Source organism: Salvelinus namaycush, chromosome 19 (genome assembly GCF_016432855.1).
Source record: "Salvelinus namaycush isolate Seneca chromosome 19, SaNama_1.0, whole genome shotgun sequence".
In the NCBI taxonomy this organism is placed as follows: domain Eukaryota; kingdom Metazoa; phylum Chordata; class Actinopteri; order Salmoniformes; family Salmonidae; genus Salvelinus; species Salvelinus namaycush.
The window spans coordinates 37,558,738-37,582,987 of record NC_052325.1 but is presented as its reverse complement, the minus strand read 5'-3'; the positions used below and the strand labels follow the sequence as shown (position 1 = coordinate 37,582,987).

Genomic DNA, 24,250 nt, shown 5'->3' with positions numbered 1-24,250 from the left:
CATACAGTGCCTTGCAAAAGTATTCACCCCCTTGGCATATTTCCTATTTTGTTGCATTACAACCTGTAATTTAAATAGATTTTTGGGGGGTTTGCCATAAGCCGCCTCCATCATTTTAGAGAATTTGGCAGTACGTCCAACCCGCCTCACAACAGCAGATCACGTGTAACCACGCCAGCCCAGGACCTCCACATCTGGCTTCTTCACCTGCGGGATCATTTGTGAGGGGTGCTGAGGAGTATTTCTGTCTGTAATAAAGCCCTTTTGTGGGGAAAAACTCATTATGATTGGCTGGGCCTGTTTCCCCAGTGGGTGGGCCTATGAACTGACTTTGAAAATACCTTTTTGATGAAGTACGACTGGAATTTATATATAAATACCTTGACTATTTTAATATTGGAAAATCTCTTATACAATGAGTTAAAGTTATGTGTAGTAACCCCAGGTGTAAAATAGTAAATAATGTCTACATCTCTGAAAGTATTAAACTGTTAAGAGGAGTAAAACAAAGTTGTCCACTATCGGCATATCTATTTATTATGGCCATTGAAATGTTAGCTATTAAAATCAGATCCAACAATAATATCAAGGGGCTAGAAATCCAGGGCTGAAAAACAAAGGTTTCATTGTATGCTGATGATTCATGCCTTCTTTTAAATCCTCAATTTGGATCCCTGCACAGCCTCATAAAGGATCTACTTAATTTTTGAACCTCTGGATTACAACTGAAGTGCACCGTATTACGTATTGGATCGCAAAAAAATAAAACTTTTACATTACCGTGTAGTTTACCAATAAAATGGTCTGACGGTGAAGTGGACATGCTCGGTATTCATACATTTTAATAGAAAGTTTGCAAAAATAGATAAGATCTTGCTACCATGAAAAGGTCAATACCTATCTATTTGTGGAAAAATCGCCCTGATTTAAACTTTAGTCATATCCCAGTTGACCTATTTACTTATGGCCCTGCCTACACCTAACGGCAAAAAAAATAAATATATGTTTTATTTGGAATGGCAAGCCAGAAAAAATTTAATGGGCCTGTTTATATAATGAATATGAATTCGGAGGTCAGAAATTATTAAATATTAAAGCATAGGACCTCTCACTAAAATCTTCAGTCATAGAAAAGCTATACTTAAAGCAGATTAGTAACAATGGCTCATCCCGTGTTCAAGAATGTCCTTTTTCCCTTTATTCAGATTACAACCGCTCACTTTAGATTATTGGAAAATGAAATTGTCTCCAAAATATCACTATTTTTAAAACAAGCCATGTAAAGCTGGTTGCAATTTCAGTTTAATCCACCAGAAAAGACAGAACAAATATTATGGTTAAACTCAAATATACTAATTGATGATAAAATTAGAGATAAAGATCTTTGTAAATTATATCATAAATAGGACTGGTGGAGTTAAGTCACACATGCAATTAACAAAAATATATGGAAATCTGCTCTATCCAAAATTACAACCAACTGGTTGCAGCATTACCACAAAAATGGAGTAGGGAAGTGGAAGAAGGTAAGGAACTTCTTGGTTGGTATCATTGTTTACCTATTTAACTAATACATATCGTCAGTACAGAATTGCCAGTTAATATGACTTTTGCATGGTTGTATTTACACTACATAACCAAAAGTATTTGGGCACCTGATCGTCAAACATCTCATTCCAAAATCATGTGCATTTAATATGGAGTGGGTCACCCCTTTGGTGCTATAATAGCCTCCACTCTTCTGGGAAGGCTTTCCACTAGATGTTGGTACAATGTTGCAGGCACTTGCTTAAATTCGGTCACAAAAGCATTAGTGAGGTCGGCACTGATGTTGGCGATTAGGCCTGGCTCGCAGTCGGCATTCCAATTCATCCCAAAGGTGTTCGATGGGGTTGAGGTCGGTGCTCTGTGCAGGCCAGTCAAGTTCTTCCACACCGACCGACAAACCATTTCTGTATGGACCTCGCTTTGTGCACGCAGGCATTGTCATGCTGAAACAGGAAAGGGCCTTCTCAAAACTGTTGGAAGCACAGAATGTCATTGTATGCTGTAGAGTTAAGATTTCCTTTCACTGGAACTAAGGGGCCTAGCCCGAACTATGAAAAACAGCCCCAGACCATTATTCCTCCACCAAACTTTACACTTGGCACTGCATTGGGGCAGGCAAAGCGTTCTCCTGGCATCTGCCAAACCAAGATTCGACCGAGGATGGACAATTTTTACGGGCTACGCGCTTCAGCAATCGGCAGTCCCGTTCTGCTTGTATGATCTACCACTTCGCGGCTGAGCCGTTGTTGCTCCTAGACGTATCCACTTCACAATAACAGCACTTACAGTTGACCAGGGCAGGAATTTGACAAACTGACTTGTTGGAAAGGTGGCATCCTATGACGGTGCCACGTTGTAAGACACTGAGCTCTTCAGTAAGGCCATTCTACTGCCAATGTTTTACTATGGAGATTGAATGGCTGTGTGCTGGATTTATACACTTGTCAGCAACGGGTGTGGCTGATATAGCCAAATCAACACATTTTTTGAAGGGGTGTCCACATACTTTTGTATGTATTGTGTTGACTATTAAAGTGACCATTTGTTGAACTTAGCAGTCTACCATCTCTTGAATGCATAAACCATTAGACCTCCCAGTAAAGCACAGAATACAACTACAACAGAATCTGGTGTGAGAATTTGTTTATTTTATGCTGCTTTTACAATATGTACCATGAATAGAATAATAAGATCTAGCTCTTTGTATTAGAACAAGTGGAGGGAATCAAACTAGTGTTTTTACATCCAAAATATAAACGAATCATTCTTGAATTTATAATGTACATTGAAAAAAATGCTTGGGTATGGACAAGCTCAACATGCACCCAACAGACACAGCCAACCATTCAATGGATTTATTGTCACAGGCGCACACACTTCCATGGACTCCACACCCTGTCAGCAAGCAGTGCATGCAGTGTACAATAATATTGCATGTCTTGGTACCATCTCAGCAACACGTAAACCTCTTCGGCACAATAGGACCACAGAGTAGTACATCCTCCATTCTCGAAACAGGCACAGTTGGGGAGGGGATCAGCAGCATTGTTCGTTGTCATTACTTGATTCCTTTCATTTAGCAAAAATTATCTCATCCTAGTGGCTATTCTACTTAGTAGAAAAAGTGTATATAAAATTATGAACCTTAATAATTTTTTAAAAGTTATGCAGTTAATAAAACAATGTATACACCCTCTCACGCTTTGAAGCTTAAAAGACAATATAGTGCTTTTATCTCAATAACTGTACAAAGTTCCGGCAAGAAAAGATCTGTACATGGTTACAGGAAAGTTATGCTAGCAAAAATACAATATAAAAAACACAAAGCCGTACTGAATTCATTCCACGTGTTGTATGGGTAAATGTGCACAAATGCTGCAACTACATATCTGGAAACTTTTAAAATGGATAAAAGTACTTATATAGCTTTATAGTGGTAAAAAACATGTTGGGTTTTGTTATTGGTCATGTCTCCAACACTTGTCAATATTACAGTATCACTTTCAGAAATCCCCGTTTCCCCAATCTATCACAATGATGACGTGATACAGATACTGCTGGAAACAGGACTGTCAGTGTGTTTGATTTGATTAAAAAGCAGAGCCAGCTTGTGTGTTCTTGTGAATAACCCAATGACAAATAGGGCTATTTTCAGATGATTCTTCCAATTGGCACATTAAATCAACACTGTTAAGCTAGCATTATCATTACTGGCCGTTATAGTCTCAGTACTGTGTGTGACTGTGCTTGTGCTCTCTTAGTAACTACTGTGAAGTGGATGGCACTTACGTAGGCCTATAGGTGAAACAGAACAGATACAGGGGTCGTTGAATGTCCTGCCTCACCCGAGGGACATTGGATTATGTTACGACAGAGAGTGGGTCACCTCTAGGGAAGCTCAGCAGACAGAGTCAGTGTTGGGAGGCAGCCTCCCGCTGCGTCGTGCCTCCTTCTCCCTTTTCTCCCTCTGTTTCTCCAGCTTCTCCTGGGCCTTCCTCATGTCCTTCAGCTTCTTCTTGATGGTGGCCCGGTCACTCTGGCTGGACACACCCAGGGCCTGACGGGACAAACATCACGGGTCACATTCTAGAACACTACTTTCTGAAATGCACATAAACATCTGACAATTTCCTCTGGTTTATTATGTGTCATTCTCCTTATGCACCGTGTTAGTGTAAATTATTGTGAAATTCACCCAGTTTATGTTTGGCCATTAGGTGGCAGTCAAGGCATTAGAAACCTGACTGATATTGAGATGAGCGAGATGCAAGACCCTCGCTCTTGCACAGTATCTGCGCATGTGCAAGGGTTTCCCGCACTGTTCACAGCGTGGTAGCCAGGGCACCAAAACACTGGAGAAGTGAAGCCTTGCGCTTCAACGCTTTAGTTGTTGCAGAAATTGACCCGCTATGCTTTTTACATCTATGTCATATCGCTGAGTCTACCTTTACATTTTCTTTGGCCTTGTTGCTTGTGATGCCCTCTCACCTTCAACTTGTCACTGTCCAGGTGCATGAGCTGATGGCCATCCACACCCTTGGCAGTGAACTCAGGAGTGTATTGGTCCATGTTCATGCCCATCAACCAGTGACAGATTTGCTGATTGGTCCACTCAGAGACAGGGCGGTTCTGCCATTGGTACTCCTTCCCCGTGGGCACTGGCTCATCATCCAGGGTCTACGGAACACCAAGAAAAACATGCCATCCCAAGAAAACTAACAAAACAACAGTAACAATAATGTATTAAATAGCGAATCAATGTCAGTTACATGACAATATGTAAGCACAATATCAAAATATCATGGCACGGTGCAAAGTGACAAATCCCATTAAAAAAAAAAAATGTGCACTGGTCAATTCAGAGTTTGTCACAACGCTGTTAAGTGGAAGAGGCCACGACATGCAGAGGGAGCATGTTTGTTTTGTTCTACCTGGCATACCTGGCTTGTTTGAGTATAGTAGGCAGGGCTTTGGTCTTAACGTTTATCTGAGTATAAATAAAAATCACTTATCAACTGAACCACCAACAAGATAAGCCATACAGCCACAAAACACAGCCATACACACAATCCAACACCATCTACAAAGGAATGTTCCTTTCCACCAAGCAGACACAGGAGCAGCACAGATCATTCTACGGTCTAACGAAGGAGTCTCTTCTGCTAGTTCAGCTAGTTGACTGCACATCAAGGACCCCAAAGCTAAAGACAGAAACGTCTTTTAACACCACACAGACAACTTCATCACACACATGCAACTTCATTCTCCGGCGGCCATTCACAATTCCATCATCACAGCCACAAGGGGGCAAAGAGCATGCTTTGAGACTGTCCCGTCTCAGAGACATCTGAGCAGCACCATCCCACACAGGCTTTTGTGGACGTGGAACAAAGAGAGAGAGCACTCACCTCACTGGACGAGAAGACTAAAGTATGTGAGCGCCCAGACAGATTGGGCTCTGCAACTAAGCCTGTGATGTCTGAACTGGGGCTGCCAGGGTTTGAATCATCTATGACTGACAAACTCTGGAACAAGTGGAAACAAGGAGGAACGCATTAACTAGACAAACACATGGGTGGGTAAACAACAGTTCTTTACTCTGGGGAGTAATGCTCTAGGGAGGAAGGTGATCCACAGTAGTACCGTAAAGCATGGAACTTTGGGTTGAGAACTAGAACAGTACATTTTCTGAAGAAAAAGTGGTGTGCTTGTGAAGGATCGATTGATCCCTAGGATAGGATAACGTGAAAGTCACCAAACAAACAAACAAACAAACAAACTACTTCTACTACGACACTTAATACTAATCATCAAATCGTGTGCGATATGAATGTGAAATGTTAGATTTAGAGTGCTCGACACACTACCACAAACCCAATTCCACTACGACGACACAAATCAATTTGGGGGTATAATTAGTATGATCTAGATGCGAAATGAACAATCACAACACTAGATGAAGGGTTAGTTCTAGTCTACCAGCTCCTCTAAGATGGCGGGGGGAGAAAAAGGAAATCATACTGTACCAAATCTAACGAGCGACTGAATAAAGAGGACCAGGAGAGATTTGTCTGTTTTGAAAGAAGGACTGTTAGTGAGCGAGCTTGTCAAGTCGTTCTCCCTACTTTACACTGTGGATCACACTGCTCTAGCTGGCACAGGACCATGGGACACAGACTCCGAGAAGTAGAATCCCAGCCATCAGAACCAGGGGAGACCCTGTTTGTGGCCAACACTGCCCACACACTGTCCACTATCTCCCCATAGCCTTGATGCTGTTGGCCTCCATCTACACCCCAGGCAGCCTGGTTGTGAATTAGTCAGGCCTGTTTGAGTAGATGCATTTAAAAATGGGGATAATTCTGTGGTTGCTAAGCCATTGAAAGGCCAGTGAATCCTCCTCTCTCTGATTAATAACGAGGCTGCGTCTCAAAAAGCACCCTATATAGGGCACTACTTTTGAACTGCAATGTCATCATCCCTCGCTGGGAAACACGACACCGGCCGGCTGATAGCTGCACATCTCGACTGGATTCTCTATTTCTATGCAGAGCAGAAACCTTGAACTGTGGACTACTGACCAATGAATCACTGTCTTATTACTGGCAAACATAACATGAATTGGTCCAGAAATGACGGAGAGGGGTCAGTTCAGTGACACAGGGAAGGCATTTCATTTCACTTTGTAGTAGCCAGAGCCATTTATTTAGAGAGTTAGGCCAACTTTTAGAATTTTGAATACTCAGTTGCATAGCGTTGTTTAATCATACCCCATGTAATGTTAATGGGTAGCTAACATGGCTGCCATAGAATGTTGAGGTGTCATGCAAATGCATCATACTGGCCCAACTCTTTAAATACATGGCTTTAGTAGTAGCTAATGAAATGTAATTTTGAGTCCCGGCTGGATTTGGCATACTAATTAAAATGGCTTAATACAATCTCTCCTTAATGCAAACGTCTTCTGCTTCTGTTTGTTACTGGTGATTCTGAAATTACTAAACATCTGTGTCTAGATTATGAGTGCTTTTTCTTTACGTCTTTTGATGGGGTCAGCTGTGTAGGCGTGCTTACCTTGTTTTTGCGGTCCTGGCTCTGCTCGCTGCTGGTCTCAGTGGCTGCGTATGGTAGGCTGCTGCTGGAGGACGAGGGCTCCTTGTCCCTGTCTCTGTCTCTGTCCCCAAACCAGGAGAAGGGCATACAGGTGGGTATAGAGGTCATGGACTCAGAGGGGGACAGGTTCCCTCCAGATTCCTCCAGGAGCTCGGCAGAACCCCTGGGCATTAGGAAAATTAAGAAAAATAAGCTAAGTCTCCAAATGACATATTGTCTCTTCAATAGCACTAAGGTCCTCTGATAGCAGAGCTGTGAGTGTACGGTGATGACATAGCCAGGATGTGGTGACACAGCAGGCATAGAGACATGACATACCTGCTATCCAGAGATGCTCGCATTGCCTCCTTGTCATGTTTCTTCCCTTTGCCACCAGACTTCCGAAGGCCACTGTTGGTTTTCAATAAGCTTTAGATAACACAGGACTGACAGGACTGTCAAATTGAAAACAAAATCATTCTCTCAGGCACTTACCCAAAAATCGTCTTTTTGGGTTTTCCTGCTGAAGAACTCTCATTTGTCTCATCTGTAACAGAGTCATATTTTCAAAATAACATAATTACATCAACTGCTGCAAGCAGAGAGCCAGTAAGAGACACATCAATATGGTGACAGTCAGTGGTGATAGTAGCAACATCTTGTTTTGTAAATGTACTGTGTGAGGAGAATGCTGTGGTTAGCAGACTGATCTCTGGATATGGGACAGTACCTTTAAGCTCCTTGCCCTTCCCCTTGGACTCCCTTTTCTTGACATTGCGCAGGAGCCCTGAGGGGGAGTGTGGCGAGAGCGAAGAGGTATCTTTAGGCGGCGACAGAGAAGGACTGCTCCCACTCTCGGCGCTGTTTCTCTGGGACGGGGGCAGGGAGGAGCTGCTGGAGAGCTCCAGCTTGCTCCTGGATCTCTCCCCAGCCTCGGTGATCTCGTCCTTCTGGCCGTTCCCAGGGTAACAGATGGGCACTGGCAGGGACAGGCTCTCCTGGATGGACCTCCTCCTCCTGGCATAGTCCTCCTCTGCATCCTCCCCCTCTTCCTTGTTCTCCTGGAGGGAAAAACACAGTCAGCAGTGATGACTAAAGAGACAAACAGTGTCTCAGTGATGGGACTGACATGTGAACAATTGGTATTGAACATGCAGTCAATAGAAGGAGATGAGGAAGGATGTATCTTTGAATTAGCTAGTACTATTCACCCTGATATTATTTCCAAAATGAATGAGAGAACATTCTGAGCTGACCTGCGACTGGCAAGGGGACGCGCCAAGGTTCTCCTTCAGTTTGTTGCGAGACGGACGATTCCTCCTTGGGGCCAGCAAGCCCTTGGCCTTGTGTGCACTGGTGTCCAAGCGGTCAGTCTCAGGGACCAGCTCGCTCCAGTCTGTATCTGTGGAGGAGGGACAAAAACACAGCTCGGTACAATAGACAGTAAGCCTGGGAATTGTCAGAGACCTCATGATACGATATCACGTTACTGCTGATACGATTCAATACTGTGATTCTAATTGCGATTCGATGTTCCAACCATATTGCTGACTATGAGTCTAGTGCAGAGAGACGAGAGCATGAGAAAACGAGTTTTGATCAGTCGGGGAAATAAAAATGGTGAAAACATGTTGGCTCACTATCCCAAAATAATACTGCGATAAGTGACTGGGTCACTTTTTTTCTCCATCACTACTACACAAGGTACACTATTCTCAGACACTGAGGCTCAGAGACTGTGGCTGCTTCACAAATTGCACCCTATTCCCTATTTAGTGAGCATTAGGAACACCTCTAATATTGAGTTGTACCCCCTTTTGCCCTCAGAACTGCCTCAATTCGTTGGTGCATGGACTCTACAAGGTGTTGAAAGCGTTCCACAGGGATGCCGGCTCATGTTTACGCCAATGCCTCTCACAGTTGTGTCAAGTTGGTGACATCAATAAGGGATCACAGCTTTCAGCTGAATTTCACCTGGTCATCCTGTCATGTTCCTAATGTTTTGTGCACTCAGTGTATAGTAAAAAAGGTGGCATTTGAGACGTATCCGCAATCTCGCCCTCCTTTAGTGGTAAATGGAGGGTGGCTCCTAGCCTCCTACTTACCTAACAGTAGAGAGTCCACAGACTGTGTGTTGGTGACGGGGCTTTCACTCCCTTGGCTGCTCCATCTCCTTTCCTCTGCAAAGTCCTGACCTGACTGGGTCTCCACGCGGTCAGCAGACGGACCGCTGCCCTCCAGGACCGCTATCTGAGGAGAACCACAGAACGGAACGTCAACCCTCTCTCCTTCTCCACGAGGTCTGAACCTTCTCTCCTTCTCCACTAGTTCTGAACCCTCTCTCCTTCTCCACGAGGTCTGAACCCTCTCTCCTTCTCCACGAGGTCTGAACCCTCTCTCCTTCTCCACGAGGTCTGAACCCTCTCCTTCTCCACGAGGTCTGAACCCTCTCTCCTTCTCCACTAGGTCTGAACCCTCTCTCCTTCTCCACTAGGTCTGAACCCTCTCTCCTTCTCCACGAGGTCTGAACCCTCTCTCCTTCTCCACGAGGTCTGAACCCTCTCTCCTTCTCCACGAGGTCTGAACCCTCTCTCCTTCTCCACGAGGTCTGAACCCTCTCTCCTTCTCCACGAGGTCTGAACCCTCTCTCCTTCTCCACTAGTTCTGAACCCTCTCTCCTTCTCCACGAGGTCTGAACCCTCTCTCCTTCTCCACGAGGTCTGAACCCTCTCTCCTTCTCCACTAGGTCTGAACCCTCTCTCCTTCTCCACTAGTTCTGAACCCTCTCTCCTTCTCCACGAGGTCTGAACCCTCTCTCCTTCTCCACGAGGTCTGAACCCTCTCTCCTTCTCCACTAGGTCTGAACCCTCTCTCCTTCTCCACTAGGTCTGAACCCTCTCTCCTTCTCCACGAGGTCTGAACCCTCTCTCCTTCTCCACTAGGTCTGAACCCTCTCTCCTTCTCCACTAGGTCTGAACCCTCTCTCCTTCTCCACGAGGTCTGAACCCTCTCTCCTTCTCCACTAGGTCTGAACCCTCTCTCCTTCTCCACGAGGTCTGAACCCTCTCTCCTTCTCCACGAGGTCTGAACCCTCTCTCCTTCTCCACTACGTCTGTTCTAATATTCCAGTCTCTTTCTCATAATTTGTAAATAAGAACTTGTTCTCAACTAGCCTACCTGGTTAAATAAAGGTGAAATAAAAATAAATAAATAAATCATATGTTCCTCTCACCCTGTCCTGCAGGCTTTCAAGCTGCTCCTTGTACCATCGATCCTTCTCATCTAGAACTTTCTTCAGCTCCTCCTCCTTCTTCACAAAGTCAATCTCCCTGGAAAGGAATCAGACCATTAGACTTCAAAATCATTCCACTGACGTGTGGACATACAGTGCATTCGGAAAGTATTCACACCCCTTCCCTTTTTCTACATTTTGCTACTTTACAGCCTTATTCTAAAATTGATTAAATGAATATTTTCCTCATCAATCTACACACAATACCCCATAATGACAAAGTGAAAACAGGTTTTTAGAAATGTTTGCAAATGTAATAAAAATAAAAACAAATACCTTATTTAAATAAGTATTCAGACCCTTTGCTATGAGACTTGAAATTGAGGTCAGGTCAAGGTCCCCAAGAACACAATGGCCTCCATCATTCTTAAATGGAAGAAGTTTGGAACCACCAAGACTCTTCCTAGAGCTGGCTACCCGCCCAAACTGAGCAATCGGGGGAGAAGGGCCTTGGTCAGGGAGGTGACCAAGAACCCGATGGTCACTCTGACAGAGCTCCAGAATTCCTCTGTGGAGATGGGAGAACCTTCCAGAAGGACAACCTGACAGCCCTCTTGGAGTTTGCCAAAAGGCACCTAAAGGATTCTCAGACCATGAGAAACAATATTCTCTGGTCTGATGAAACCAAGATTGAACTCTTTGGCCTGAATGCAAAATGTCACGTCTGGAGGAAACCTGGGTGAAACCTATCCTACGGTGAAGCATGGTGGTGGCAGCAGGGACTGGGAAACTAGTCAGGATCAAGGGAAAGATGAATGGAGAAAAGTACAGAGAGACCCTTGATGAAAACCTGCTCCAGAGCACTCAGGACCTCAAACTGTGGCGAAGGTTCAACTTCCAACAGGACAACAACCATAAGCACACAGCCAAGACAATGCAGGAGTGGCTTGGGGACAAGTCTCTGAATGTCCTTGAGTGGCCCTGCCAAAGCCTGGACTTGAACCCGATCGAACATCTCTGGAGAGACCTGAAAATAGCTGTGCAGCAACGCTCCCCATCCAACCTGACAGAGCTTGAGAGGATTTGCAGTGAAGAATGAGAGAAACTCCCCAAATACAGGTGTGCCAAGCTTGTAGCGTCATACCCAAGAAGACTCGAGGCTGTAATCTCTGCCAAAGGTGCTTCAACAAAGTACTGCGTAAAGGGTCTGAATACTTATGTACATGTGATCTTTTTTTGTTTGTTGCAAAAATGTATACAAAACTGTTTTTGCTTTGTCATTACGGGGTATGGTGTGTAGATTGATGAGGGGCGAAAAATGATTTCATCAATTTTAGAATGAGGCTGTAACATAATAAAATGTGGAAAACGTCAAGGGATCTGAATACTTTCCAAATGCACTGTACTGTACTTTCTATACAACATGACTCAGCATAGAGGAAGTGGAAGAATGCCTTCAGCTTGTTCAGAGTGAGGGAAGCACACACAGGTCAACACAAGCCGAGACTTCGAAATAATGCAATAATGCACTTCTAAATAACTTGACCCTAAGTGAACTCAACTCACTTCTGCTGGTAATCTTTGAGAAGTTTCTTGGCCTTGTTGTATTTCTTGTCCAGGGCCTCGTACTGGCTCTGGGTCTCAGACAGGTGCTCATTGACAGTTTTACACAGAGCCTGGGCCTCTAGCCAGTACCCTTCTAGATTCAACATTTTCTCATTGCTGCTCTCAATCTTCTGCTCCAACTCAGCCACTCTCGTCTCCCTGGATGCTTTGTCCTCCTCGGACGTCCTTAACTGTAGAGGAAGAGTGAAATGTATTTTCAGTACCTAAATCTAAGGGCTTCTCATCTACTAGTACAATCAACATATTCAAATCATTACGGTCAGTCAGATGAGACAGACGACAATTACGGGTTGGTCACCGGCCGGGCGACAGATTGCGCTCCATGCATTGATCCATATGTACTCATGTTTATGAAACAGTAGCTTGCTCTTCAGATGTACATACCTTTTCCTTCAGTTGGTTTATTGCCGTTGTTCCTAAGCTGTGTTTCACTTGGAGCTAGGGTAAAGAAAGAAACCATTTAAGTAACAAAAACAAGCACATTTCACACAAAAAATTACACATCCACCATAATATAAACCTGTGATTATACTATCAGGTGAAATACCTCCTGGAATTTCAAGCCCATCTGCGTGGAGTCCATGTTGAAGGGCATGAACATGGCCTCTGTCTCCGGCAGGTCAAACACCTCCACCGTCCTTCCGCCAGAGAAACTAGACCTTAGCATATCTTCCTCCTCTCCGTCTTCCTCCTCGTAGTGCTCCTCCTGAAACATAACCAACCACAACCACACGATGACATCACACGGCCAGTTACCTAGCTACGCCCACGTGGCGCCCTGCGGCTCGGCGCCCAGCGGGGAGGTATGGGTAATCACTACATCATATCCCGGTGTTACCGTGACAGCCTGCAGAGAGCCGAGCAGGAGCCCTGTGTCAGAAGGAAACTCATCTCTGCGTCAACATGTTCCATCACACAACCAACTCCAAACATGAGGCAACACAGGGGAAAACACTGCATAAATCCCCACACAACTCATTGACTTGCATACCTACACAGAAATATTTAAATATCTGCCCATTTTGTCACCCACCACCAACCACACAGCTCCTTGTACACGAGTAGCCCAGTATTGAAGTAGATGCATGCGTATGAAATATGTTCCACAACGGGACATGTATATCACACCTTTTAAGAGATCCAATAGGCTTAAGCTTTGTCATGCTTTTCCAGGAGCACTACCTTTCTGTGCTCAGTTCCTCTATAAATAAAGGCTTGTGGTTGCTTGTGCTTTTGAAAAGCAAACATTGCACAATTCCACCAGGCTCCAGCAGCCAGACCCCCCCCCCCCCCCCTCCGGGTGATAACACACCATGCTTATTCACTGCTACCTTCCCGGCTGGAGTGCAACTGGACTAACCCCAGGGTTAGTGACTCACCTCCTCGGTGGACTGTTCGTAGGGGTCGTCCCGGTGCTGCTGCTCCTGCTGGCTCTTCTCCTGCTCCAGAGTCTCGCTGATCAGACGCGCCACCTCGCTCTGTGTCCCCGGCTTCTCCCGGCCAATCAGAAAGCTGTTTGTGTGAGAGCGTGGTGGGTCAGCGTGAAGAGGGGTAGTACCAGCAGACGCCTGGCTGGTAGGCTTGAGGCACACTCAGTATACAATCATAAAAACCCATTTACTCTTTCAACATTTCTCAAGGACATTTATTTTCCTCCAGTCATACCCGAACAACTTTTAAAACGATAGCTATGAGGTCATTCACTGGTAGGCTACCGGACGGCCACACGTTTAATCTCGGGAACACAGTGGGCGAGGCTAGTCACATCTAGGATCATAACGACTTATTTCAAAAGGACTACTGAAGCTGGACTGAGCTCACCTGACCGTTCCTTTAGTGTTCTTCAGGACTGTAGCAGCAAACAGCTGAGTCACTCCCACCAGACTTATCCCATCCACCTCCACTATCTGGTCATTCACCTGGATCCTAGTGGAAAGGACAACATGTAATCGTAAGGCGACGGCGTGTAATCGACAAGGGGTGCACTGTAACCATGTTGTAGTAACTCTTCTCCTTTTTTTCAGCGAACAAATTCTTTCAGCTGGCAGCGCAACATAAGGCCAGATTCCCTGGGAAGCGGAAGGAGCTATTTTCTTTCGCTGCCTTGCAGAGTTATAAATACAGCCGGTTGCTTAGAAATGGTGTCTGAAGACCATGGGGAAATGAAGCTTTTGTACCCTTTCACATCCCCAACAGTGTTGTGGATCATCGTGATGGCTCTATAATGCACCCAGAGACAGTTCCAGGTGTCTACTGTACAACACATTTTAACTGCCAAGGTTAAAACATGGTTCAAATGTGAATGCTTCTGTTTCCCCCCAGGGGGTGGGGCATCACCTGCCATCCCGTTCAGCCGCTCCCCGCTCTGTTATGGTCTTCACAAAGATTCCCAGTTTCTCCAGGCCCTGGTCAGCTCCCACTCCCATCCCTATGATACTGATGCCCAGGCCGTTATCTCCTGTGGGAGAAACAAGGATGGGGAGTTAGAATGGATGGAAGAGACTGCATTCTCTGGACAATTGTGATTATGATGCTGCTCTTTGCCAGGGCGGCCTTGTAAAAAGAACATCTAAAATGGTACTTAGAGACACTTGGATTAATAAAGGAAAGATGAAATACAGACGAGAACACTGACCCTTTTCAATTTCCACGGGGAATACGTCCATCTTCTCCACCCTCTTCTCCAGCTCGTACTCAGCCGACGCCGCCACGGGGTCCACCTCATCGTTGCGCCGGTCGTATTCCTCGTTAGAGTAGGTGCTGAACACCTGTGGTGTGGAAACAAGCACAAAAGGGCTTACAACTAGGCTCACCACAGTGTCCCCACACTCCAACAACAAGCAATGGACTTAAAAGGGTAACTCTCAACACCAATTTCAGCCTTTGCCCAACCCCTTAAAAAAAAATGCATTCAGGTGAGAATTGCTCTTAAATATTCATTTTGGCGGTGGGTAAACAGTTGTACCTGATCCCAACACTTTCTCACTCTGATAATACAATTATGTGCATCACGAACAAATACGGCTCTGGACAGCTAGTTAGCTCACAGCGGTAAAGCGCCAAGTTCCTGACATCTATTGCCACTTGCGGTGTAAGTTTGAATCCTCCATTGGATGCCAAATAAATCTGAAATGTGGACTCATATTTATTGCGGTATTGTGTTGGGAAGAAAAGTGCAATCATCACCTTGAATATTAAGATTAGTGGCTCAATTCGATCCAACCCTCATTGCAGTATTTACGCAGTAGCTCTTTTTCCCAATGGTCAAATACACGCACAGAATGGTCTTGGGTACTGTATAAAAACCTAGAACTACTATCAGGGCGACCCCTCTCACAGGTATGCTTTCACTTTTCAGAATTAGAAGTGTGTGGGCACGGGATGATTATTGTATATAAAGGATAAAAACAATTATTTAAAAAAACATCTGCCTCATGTGGGATTAGAATTTACAACCATTGAACTATTTTGCAAAAAAAAATATATATATTAATTGAAATATCACATTTACATAAGTATTCAGACCCTTTACTCAGTACTTTGTTGAAGCACCTTTGGCAGAGATTACAGCCTCGAGTCTTCTTGGGTATGACACTACAAGCTTGGCACACCTGTATTTGGGGAGTTTCTCCCATTCTTCTCTGCAGATCAAGCTCTGTCAGGTTGGATGGGGAGCGTCGCTGCACAGCTATTTTCAGGTCTCTCTGAAGATGTTCGATCGGGTTCAAGCCCGAGCTCTGGCTAGGCCACTCAAGGACATTCAGAGACTTGTCCCACTCCTGCGTTGTCTTGGCTGTGTGCTTAGGGTCGTTGTCCTGCTGGAAGGTGAACCTTCGCCCCAGTCGGAGGTCCTGAGCACTCTGGAGAAGGTTTTCATCAAGGATCTCTGTACTTTGCTCCGTTCGTCTTTGCCTCGATCCTGACTAGTCTCCCAGTTCCTGCCCCTTAAAAACATCCCCACCGCATGATGCTGCCACCACCATAATGCACCGTAGGGATGGTGCCGGGTTTCCTCCAGATGTGACGCTTGGCATTCAGGCCAAATAGTTTAATCTTGGTTTCATCAGACCAGAGAATATTGTTTCTCATGGTCTGAGAGTCTTTAGGTGCCTTTTGGCAAACTCCAAGCGGGCTGTCATTTTACTGTGGCGTGGCTTCCATCTGGCCACTCTACCATAAAGTCCTGGTTGGTGGAGTGCTGCAGAGATGGTTGTCCTTCTGGAAGGTTCTCCCATCTCCACAGAGGAACTCTGGAGCTCTGTCAGAGTGACCATCGGGTTCTTGGTCACCTCCCTGATCAAGGCCCTTCTCCCCCGATTGCTCAGTTTGGCCGGGTGGCCAGCTCTAGGAAGAGTCTTGGTGGTTCCAAACGTCTTCCATTTAAGAATGATGGAGGCCAATTCCTCCAACCTCATTGTTTTGTTTTTGCTCTGACATGCACTGTCAACTGTGGGATGTTATATAGACAGGTGTGTGCCTTTCCAAATCATGTCCAATCAACAATTTACCACAGGTGGACTCCAATCAAGTTATAAAAACATCTCAAGGATGATCAATGGAAACAGGATGCATCGGAGCTCAGTGACGATTCTCATAGCAAAGGGTCTGAATACTTATGTAAATAAGGTATGTCTGTATTTTATTTTTAATACATTTTCGCTTTGTCATTATGGGCTATTGTGTGTAGATTGACGAGGAAAAAAAGTTAAATTTAGTCAATTTTAGAACAAGGCTGTATGTAACGTAACAAAATGTGGAAAAGGTCTGAATACTTTCCCGAATGCACTGTAAGAAACGGTAAGCAAAAACATTTCAATTTGGTCATATGCGGCAATGTGCCTTACTGCCTTTTGAATTTTGTGTAACATCAGTTGTCTAGTCAAGGAAGCGTCATGCTAAAGATATTGGCACACTTCACTTACCAAGACCATTACCAAATAAGTCGTGCTGTCACCAGCTTTCATAGTAAGCCTTGAGGTGGTACCACCCAGCACATCTAGAAGAGAGTGCATTTCATATCGAACCCCTCCCTTGAGGTGGTACCACCCAGCACATCTACAAGAGAGTGTATTTCATATCGAACCCCTCCCTTGAGGTGGTACCACCCAGCACATCTAGAAGAGAGTGTATTTCATATCGAACCCCTCTCTTGAGGTGGTACCACCCAGCACATCTAGAAGAGAGTGTATTTCATATCGAACCCCTCCCTTGAGGTGGTACCACCCAGCACATCTAGAAGAGAGTGTATTTCATATCGAACCCCTCCCTTGAGATGACGTAGGTGCCTCTACATCACAATTTCAATGGTAGAATTGAACCGCTAGGGGCAAAATAGGCTAGATTTACTACTAAAAGACCAAAATATATGACTTCTGCAACAAAGTTAAAATGAAGACCAGAAGTGGCATTTCATTCTAACTAAGCCAAAAACATCGTTTTCAATTATCTTTTGTTTACTTCATGAAAGTTTCTCTGTAATAAGGACCAGACACATTTTCTGTCTGTCTGTACTCATAAAACTAGTGTTATTCTCTAAAATAGGCCCGTTCTGCTTAAAACTATTCTATTTATTAGTCTCTACTGTGGTTATGAGTTTCAATAAATATGAAGCAGACTAGGCCTTGAGGTCTCAAACTCTAACCCTTCTTCATTAGTTATCAATAAAAACTAAAAAGTGCTCCCAGTACCATCAACAGTTGTTCACCCTTTTGTATTGCCAGTGAAAGAAGCCTCTGTCTCTGTTATTTTTCAGACAGTGAGGTAGCTCAGTGTCTCACCAGTTTACAGCAAACAGACGCGCTGAGGCATACAAATGCCCGTATGCACAAAGACGCACTGTTCCAGGGATTTCATTAAGGTTTAAAGAACCTATGATTTGAGCAGACATAACATAGCAGGCTGGTTCAGTCTCAGTTCACTGACGATGTGGCTGATTTCTTGTTAGGACCCTAGTTGCACACACAGTATGGCAGGCAAAGAACGCCCCGCGAGAAAGTAGGCCACAGCTGGGAGGGAAAGAGGAATAGATGTGGCAAAGAGCAATGCTCTGTGGCAACAGGTGTTAATCCTCAGTGCTAAGAGATAACATGAACAGCGGACAGAAAGCCTGTGTTCAGTCCCCAATCTTCTGCTCTCTGCCAGGTTTCATTGCAGGTTGGCCATTTCTATGATTAAATCAAACATAGCATACTATGATATAAATACTAAAGTATTTACTGTAGAGTTTTTGCAGATTTATAACTATAGTATAAATAGTGTAGTAAAAGAAAAATGTAGTATATATACACACTATAGTAATTAGTGTAGTGTTTTTGCAGATTGTAGTATACTGCAGTGTTTCTGCAGAAATTACTGTAGTATTTTACTATAGTGTTTTTGTTACATTATCTTTGACATAGAAGTGAAACCTCCTGGAGAAACACTAAAAAGCAAAGTTTCCATAAACTGTAGGTTGGTCGGTAGGTAGGTAGGACTGGGGTCTGAACAGATAGTTCAGAGATTTTGCTCTATAACCTGTACTGAACAAAATATGGTCTATACTTGGCATGTAGGTTTCTTACTTATGGATAGCACAAATGGGATATGGGGAGGGAAATGGGCAGGGTATATGCAAATTAAATACTCTAGTATTTACTATAGTTAAAAAAGTGTCATGTTTTGCAGACCTTCCTGTAGTATTTGCTAGTGTTTTTTCCCCCGGATAATACTGTAGTATATGCTATAGTATTCTACAGTATATTACAACATTCTATAGTAAGTACTACACATGATCGATGGATACTAGAGTGTGTAGTATAGTATTCTACAGTTTACTCCAGAATTACAGTATATAGTATTCTATATTAAAATGTAAGTATTTTGGGAATCTGGGTTTGGCGGATGTCAGGAAACCCCTACCTGCCTGAATGCATAGTGTCAACTGTAAAGTTTGGTGGAGGAGGATCTGGGGCTGCTTTTCATGGTTCGAGCTAGGCCCCTTAGTTCCAGTGAAGGGATATTTAATGGTACAGCATACAATTATCTGTCAGACGATTCTGTACTTCCAACATTGTGGCAACAGTTTGGGGAAGGTCCTTTCCTGTTTCAGCATGACAATGCCCCCGTGCACGAAGCGAGGTCCATACAGAAATGGTTTGTGAGATCGGTGTGGAATAACTTGACTGGCCTGCACAGAGCCCTGACCTCAATCCCATCAAACACCTTTGGGATGAATTGGAACGCCGACTGCGAGCCAGGCCAAATCGCCCAAAATCAGTGCGTGACCTCACTAATGCTCGTGGCTGAATGGAAGCAAGTCCCAACAGCAATGTTCCAACATCTAGTGAAAAGCCTTCCCAGAAGAATGGCGGCTGTTATAGCAGCAAAAAGGGAGGACCAACTCCATATTAATGCCCATGATTTTGTAATGAGATGTTCGATGAGCAGGTGTCCACATACTTTTGGTCATGTAGTGTATGTATCCGACCTATCTAAAGCAGCCTGGGCTGTGGGCTCCAAGGACTTTATGGCATGTCGTCTCTTCCTCAGTCACAATGTGATATTCAGCCAGAGAGACAGAGCCAGAGCAAGCAGTGCAGCCAGATCGGAATTCAAAGCTGCTTTTTACAGATGAGCACAGGTCTGCTCTGGGACATCACCAGTAACACAGTAAGCTTTACTGATCACAGGGATGGAGCTCTTCAGCGTTGATTTTTTTTCGGACATCCTGTGTCAAGAACTCCGGGAAACTGCAGATTTGTTTGGGTTTAAAAGAAAAGGAATGCTGACGAGTCTACAACTGTCAAAGCCAAAGGAATGAACTCAGTCTAGTGTGGATTCTGTTCTCCCTCATTTCTAAGGCATGGGGTCAGCTTCAAGTGTGACCTCACTGAAACAGTGCTCTCCATACATGGACAGAGTAGTTGTTACCTCATGCATCCACAGTGTCTGCACCCTACCCAATGCCCTCACTATGTTATTACAACTCAATGAAGGGCTCAGAAAAGAGGGGCCCACTGTTCCAGTCAGAGCACTTTAAATCGAGTAGAGAATACCAGAGACAAACAAAAACTGGCTTAGTTATTCTCCAGAGGATAGATGTAAAGCCTGGCATCAACTGACAGTCCATGGTTTGGGAAGTTAGACGTCTAATTGGGAGAGACTTATCCTCTCTCTCCATGGCGGTTCATGGCCGTTGTGATCTCCGAGTGCTCCCCAGATGTCGCGAGTGGTGCGGACGTATGGTCCAGGAGATTAAAGCAAGCCATCCTCAGAGAGAAACAGGAGGTTGCCGTCTGCCGAGGCTGGCAGAGTGTAACTGAGCAAGGCTATAGGATTAGAACTGGGTTTCGTTTGGAAGCTTGGCTGGAGTCGTAGTGAGAAGGCTGCACGATGTAATCCAGTAAACATTTCCACAGCCCGAGGTCTGGATCCCAGGAGCGTGTCTGGACTTGAGGGACCAGGCAGGCCAGGCGGTCGGTCGTCTCCTACACCCACTGTCTCTGTGTAGACTACTATGGGTTTCTCACATGAACATTCCCATGTAAACAGATTGGAAACCAAAAGGGTTTGTACACACTACTGCAATTTTGTGGTGAGGGGAAGAATGCTATTTATGAAGCCTCATCCCCTCCTATAAGCCCAGCTCTATTCTCCTTGTCATTTTATTAGAGGTAGATCTAGCTTTTGACCGTGTCTGTGGGTATAATTTAGTTTAAGCTGAACACTATCGTCTGCATCCTCTCCTCCTCAAAGGCAAGGCCATCTCATGAAGTATTCAGATTACAGTGGATTTGCCAAATAATACAGGGCGTACAAATGTTCTATGGTATTTCAAATGAAACCAGTTCAGTCAAAGCACATCAGTCCTTGGTTTATCTGAGACACACACACACACACACATTTTAAAAAGATTGAGAACAGTGTGCTCTACAAAAGTCAGTATTTACATGAACAACCAGGCAGGTCAGTTTGGGATTTAATAGCCAGTTCAAATCCAAACAAATCAATAAAACGAAAGCAGACAGGACATGTCTTTAAGGATGAAAAAGGCTTGGTTTTGGGGGTTCACAGTAATTAGGTGGAGAAAATGTAACTGTGGAACGGAGGGAACACACTGATGAATCCCAGGCTTCAGTTGGACTCTGCAGCACTGCAGTGGTTTCGCTTGGCTTCTTCCCTGGCACTTTTTTTTGTCCGACTTTCCTGTTGCCATGGAATACTTCCAGCTATTCGGAACAACGTTCCTTTCTCTGCGGCTGAAACCTAATCACTCAAGCACTGTCTTGTGTGGTAGACACAAGAAAAAGACTCAGAAATCAATCTCTTTATTAGCCCCGAAAAAACACAGCTTGCTGTTGTTATCACCGATCTCCAGTTACCATGTGAAACCCCCAGTTACCTTTATCTCTGTGTGCAGGCCTGGTGGTTGGGCAGGTAAGGGTCACCATTGGTTCCAACTCTGGAGGCCCAACTTTCAGTGAACATCACTTAGCCTACACCGACCAGGACAAGCAGATTCAAAATCAATTGGTCAAGCTCACTGCATTTCCTTTGACTACTTGGCTGAAAGCTTGGCAATTAATGTAGCATTAGTTTTTTTGTCGTGCCTCTAAATCTTTAATGGGGTGGCAGAAGCTGTGAAGTGGCTTGGTAAACCATAGTGCCATCTGCTTCATATTTTCTCTTTCTCCACGTCTTGTGAAAGCCCGTCTCTCAGCACGCCTGGCTTGATTATTGCACGTCATCCACCTTCAACCACCACAGAGGGTTGCTGTAGACACACACACACGCACAAAACTTTCCCCTCTCCCGTTATCCCTTCCCCCCAAAAAAATACCACTGTGGGAAATGAGTCAGCAGCTGAGAGGGAAACTAACCAGAGAATGCAGCACCGCACCAGGGCACCAAAGCGAGCACAGAGCACTGGATCGGGAGGAGCACATTACGTAAGCAGCTCTACAAATGAAAACATGCTGTGGGAACGGGAAAGGGGTCTGGTGCGGATCATACAGTAATTAGGAAAGAAAGCATGCCACCAAGTTATTCAGTCCTGAATAAACCGAGCACAGAATAGGTCCACTATTTCCTGCTAGCATGCTCTACAGAAACATAGGACCAGATAAACATATACATTGGTTGGATTACAAAAACTATGTCAAGTAGGCCTACTTTTGAACTCTACCTTTGAAGAAATAAACAATGAATGAATCACTCTGGAAAAGAAAGATACTGACTGGCTGTTTAATTGGGACAAAGAGGCCAAAGACCCTAACCCTGTGTTTCGTGATGTGGAGTCTGAGAAAGATAGAATGCAGCGTAATTCCATTTTGGAATCAGATATGTGACTTGTTTCAGGAAACTAGGTGTATGTCGCACGTCACTACTTCACAGGAGCACCATTGTAAAAAAAAAAAATCAAAACGCATTTTTTTTGGCAGAAATGCCTTCTGGAACATGTGAACTTTCATGTGCCTTAATAACAAATTTGTACACCATCTGTAAATAAGAATAAAATTGTTAAAATTACTAGCCTAGTTGGTTTAGCCACGGAAAAAGGCAGCAACCTACCCGCTAGCCATGATTGGCTGAGATAATGCAGAGAGATGAGTTTGGATTGGTCTGCCATCTGGCACGCGTCTGTCTATAACATGAGCTGGTCAGTATGTGTAGGTAATCATTTTTAACGCAGCTTTTTTGAAATATATCACGTCGTAGAACTGCATAGGGGCTGTTCTCCACTTTCTGGAGGACCGAGTTTTGAAATCAGTGGAATTAGAGTATGATAGCTAAGGAGATTGATTGCAAATATGCCGACAGGGTCGAAAAGAGAACACACACTTGTCTACGGATTACATCTTCAAGCTAAGGGGCAACCATGAGGGAGAAGGAGAGGTGTCCATCCATATATATGGGTAAGAGAGTCAAGCTAGCAACATTTTCTGACATCTTACGTTTCAAATTTTGTCAGAAAGTTGTTTTCATTTAAAGTTAAAGTGTACTGTTAGCTAGTTAGCTAACGTTACATGTATGATCTGTGTAGTAATATTATTCGTATCTCAGAGCCATTTGCATTGTTAGTTATAGCCTAACGTTAGCTAGCTAATATTGAACCTGGTTGGTTAGCTACCTGCAGATTCATGCAGGGTAGTAACGTTATGAGATCGGATTATGGTTCATTGTTTAGCTAGCTAGCTACATGTCTAAACAAAATACATTATGCAAGTAACTATTTCAACAGAATGTTTATGATGTCACTGCGACAACTGTCGATAGGCGTAGCTGGTAAATTTGCTCTGGTAAACTTTCGTCAGAATGTGCCAGAGCGCAGAATAACTGACAAATTTACCAACACTCGATACCCGTTGAATACGGCCGGTGTCAGTAAATGTTTGCAAAAAAGCGTCATTCAATTGTTGCCAGCAGCACAGTTGCAGTCACCAACGCTCTGGATAACATGAAAACAGCCTAACCAGCTCTGCTAGGGCGAGTAAAATGGTCAGAGTGAGCTGTTCTCTCATTTGTGTCTGGAAGTAGCTAGCAAGCTAGCCAACGTTAGCCAGTTAGCTTGGGTGCTTGACTGCTGTTAGGTCAGAATGCTCAGATCAACCCTACTCCTCGGCCAGAGCGTCCAGTGTGCGCTCTGAGCGCTCTGAGAGCTGAACGCTCTGAATTTACTAACGGCAAATCTGACAAGCTCTAAGTTTATGAACGCCCAGAGCACACTCTGGCACTCCAGATTAAATTGACGAACACGCAAGTAGTATAAACCAGCCTCTTGAAATCTTTGGTTGTTTAGTACATACAGTAGCCTCACATGTGAATCCTTAAAGAGATGGTTGGGGCTAAAGCTTAACATGGTGTGAACGATGCTGAATGGGTGAAGACGAAGAAAAGCTCTCCAGTAGGTACCAAATTATTCAAAGGGCATTTTCTCAAAAGTGAGGTTACAAGTTCATCAACTTTCAAAGCAGAATTACTTTCCCACTGTTCCTCAACTGTAGTGTATGATATACCATTTTCTTGTGATTGTATTTGTTTGTCCCACGATCGAGTGAATTTATGAATGAGCACTTGTGCACTTTATCTAAATATTCATTTATTTATTTATTGCTGTACAGTTGTCTCTACTTTTATCCAATGTAAAACAAAACACACAATTTAACATAAGACTGAATGGAGCCGGTCGGTCACATAAAATCAAAGGAGCTTGGAGTAGAGACAAGTTGAGCAGGTTTGTTTACACATGGCCCGCAGATTCAGATTAACCTTGTG

The 24,250-nt window shown here is 44.2% G+C and overlaps 1 protein-coding gene across 1 annotated transcript in view; it reads right to left on the bottom strand.

Annotated features, from left to right (window-relative positions):
* Positions 1–2,674: 2,674 nt before the first annotated feature.
* Positions 2,675–24,250, bottom strand: part of ppp1r9ala (protein phosphatase 1 regulatory subunit 9A-like A) — a 34,581-nt gene continuing 13,005 nt past the window's right edge. The window contains exons 3-18 of the mRNA XM_039014936.1: positions 14,634–14,766; positions 14,336–14,456; positions 13,820–13,924; positions 13,378–13,510; positions 12,546–12,704; positions 12,383–12,436; positions 11,939–12,168; positions 10,373–10,469; positions 9,246–9,390; positions 8,397–8,542; positions 7,871–8,201; positions 7,636–7,687; positions 7,480–7,551; positions 7,123–7,324; positions 4,537–4,725; positions 2,675–4,105 (exon numbers count right to left, since the gene is read on the bottom strand). Of these exons, the coding sequence (XP_038870864.1) occupies positions 3,947–4,105; positions 4,537–4,725; positions 7,123–7,324; positions 7,480–7,551; positions 7,636–7,687; positions 7,871–8,201; positions 8,397–8,542; positions 9,246–9,390; positions 10,373–10,469; positions 11,939–12,168; positions 12,383–12,436; positions 12,546–12,704; positions 13,378–13,510; positions 13,820–13,924; positions 14,336–14,456; positions 14,634–14,766 (2,328 nt within the window). The 3' untranslated portion in view covers positions 2,675–3,946. The remainder of the gene's footprint in view (positions 4,106–4,536; positions 4,726–7,122; positions 7,325–7,479; positions 7,552–7,635; positions 7,688–7,870; positions 8,202–8,396; positions 8,543–9,245; positions 9,391–10,372; positions 10,470–11,938; positions 12,169–12,382; positions 12,437–12,545; positions 12,705–13,377; positions 13,511–13,819; positions 13,925–14,335; positions 14,457–14,633; positions 14,767–24,250) is intronic.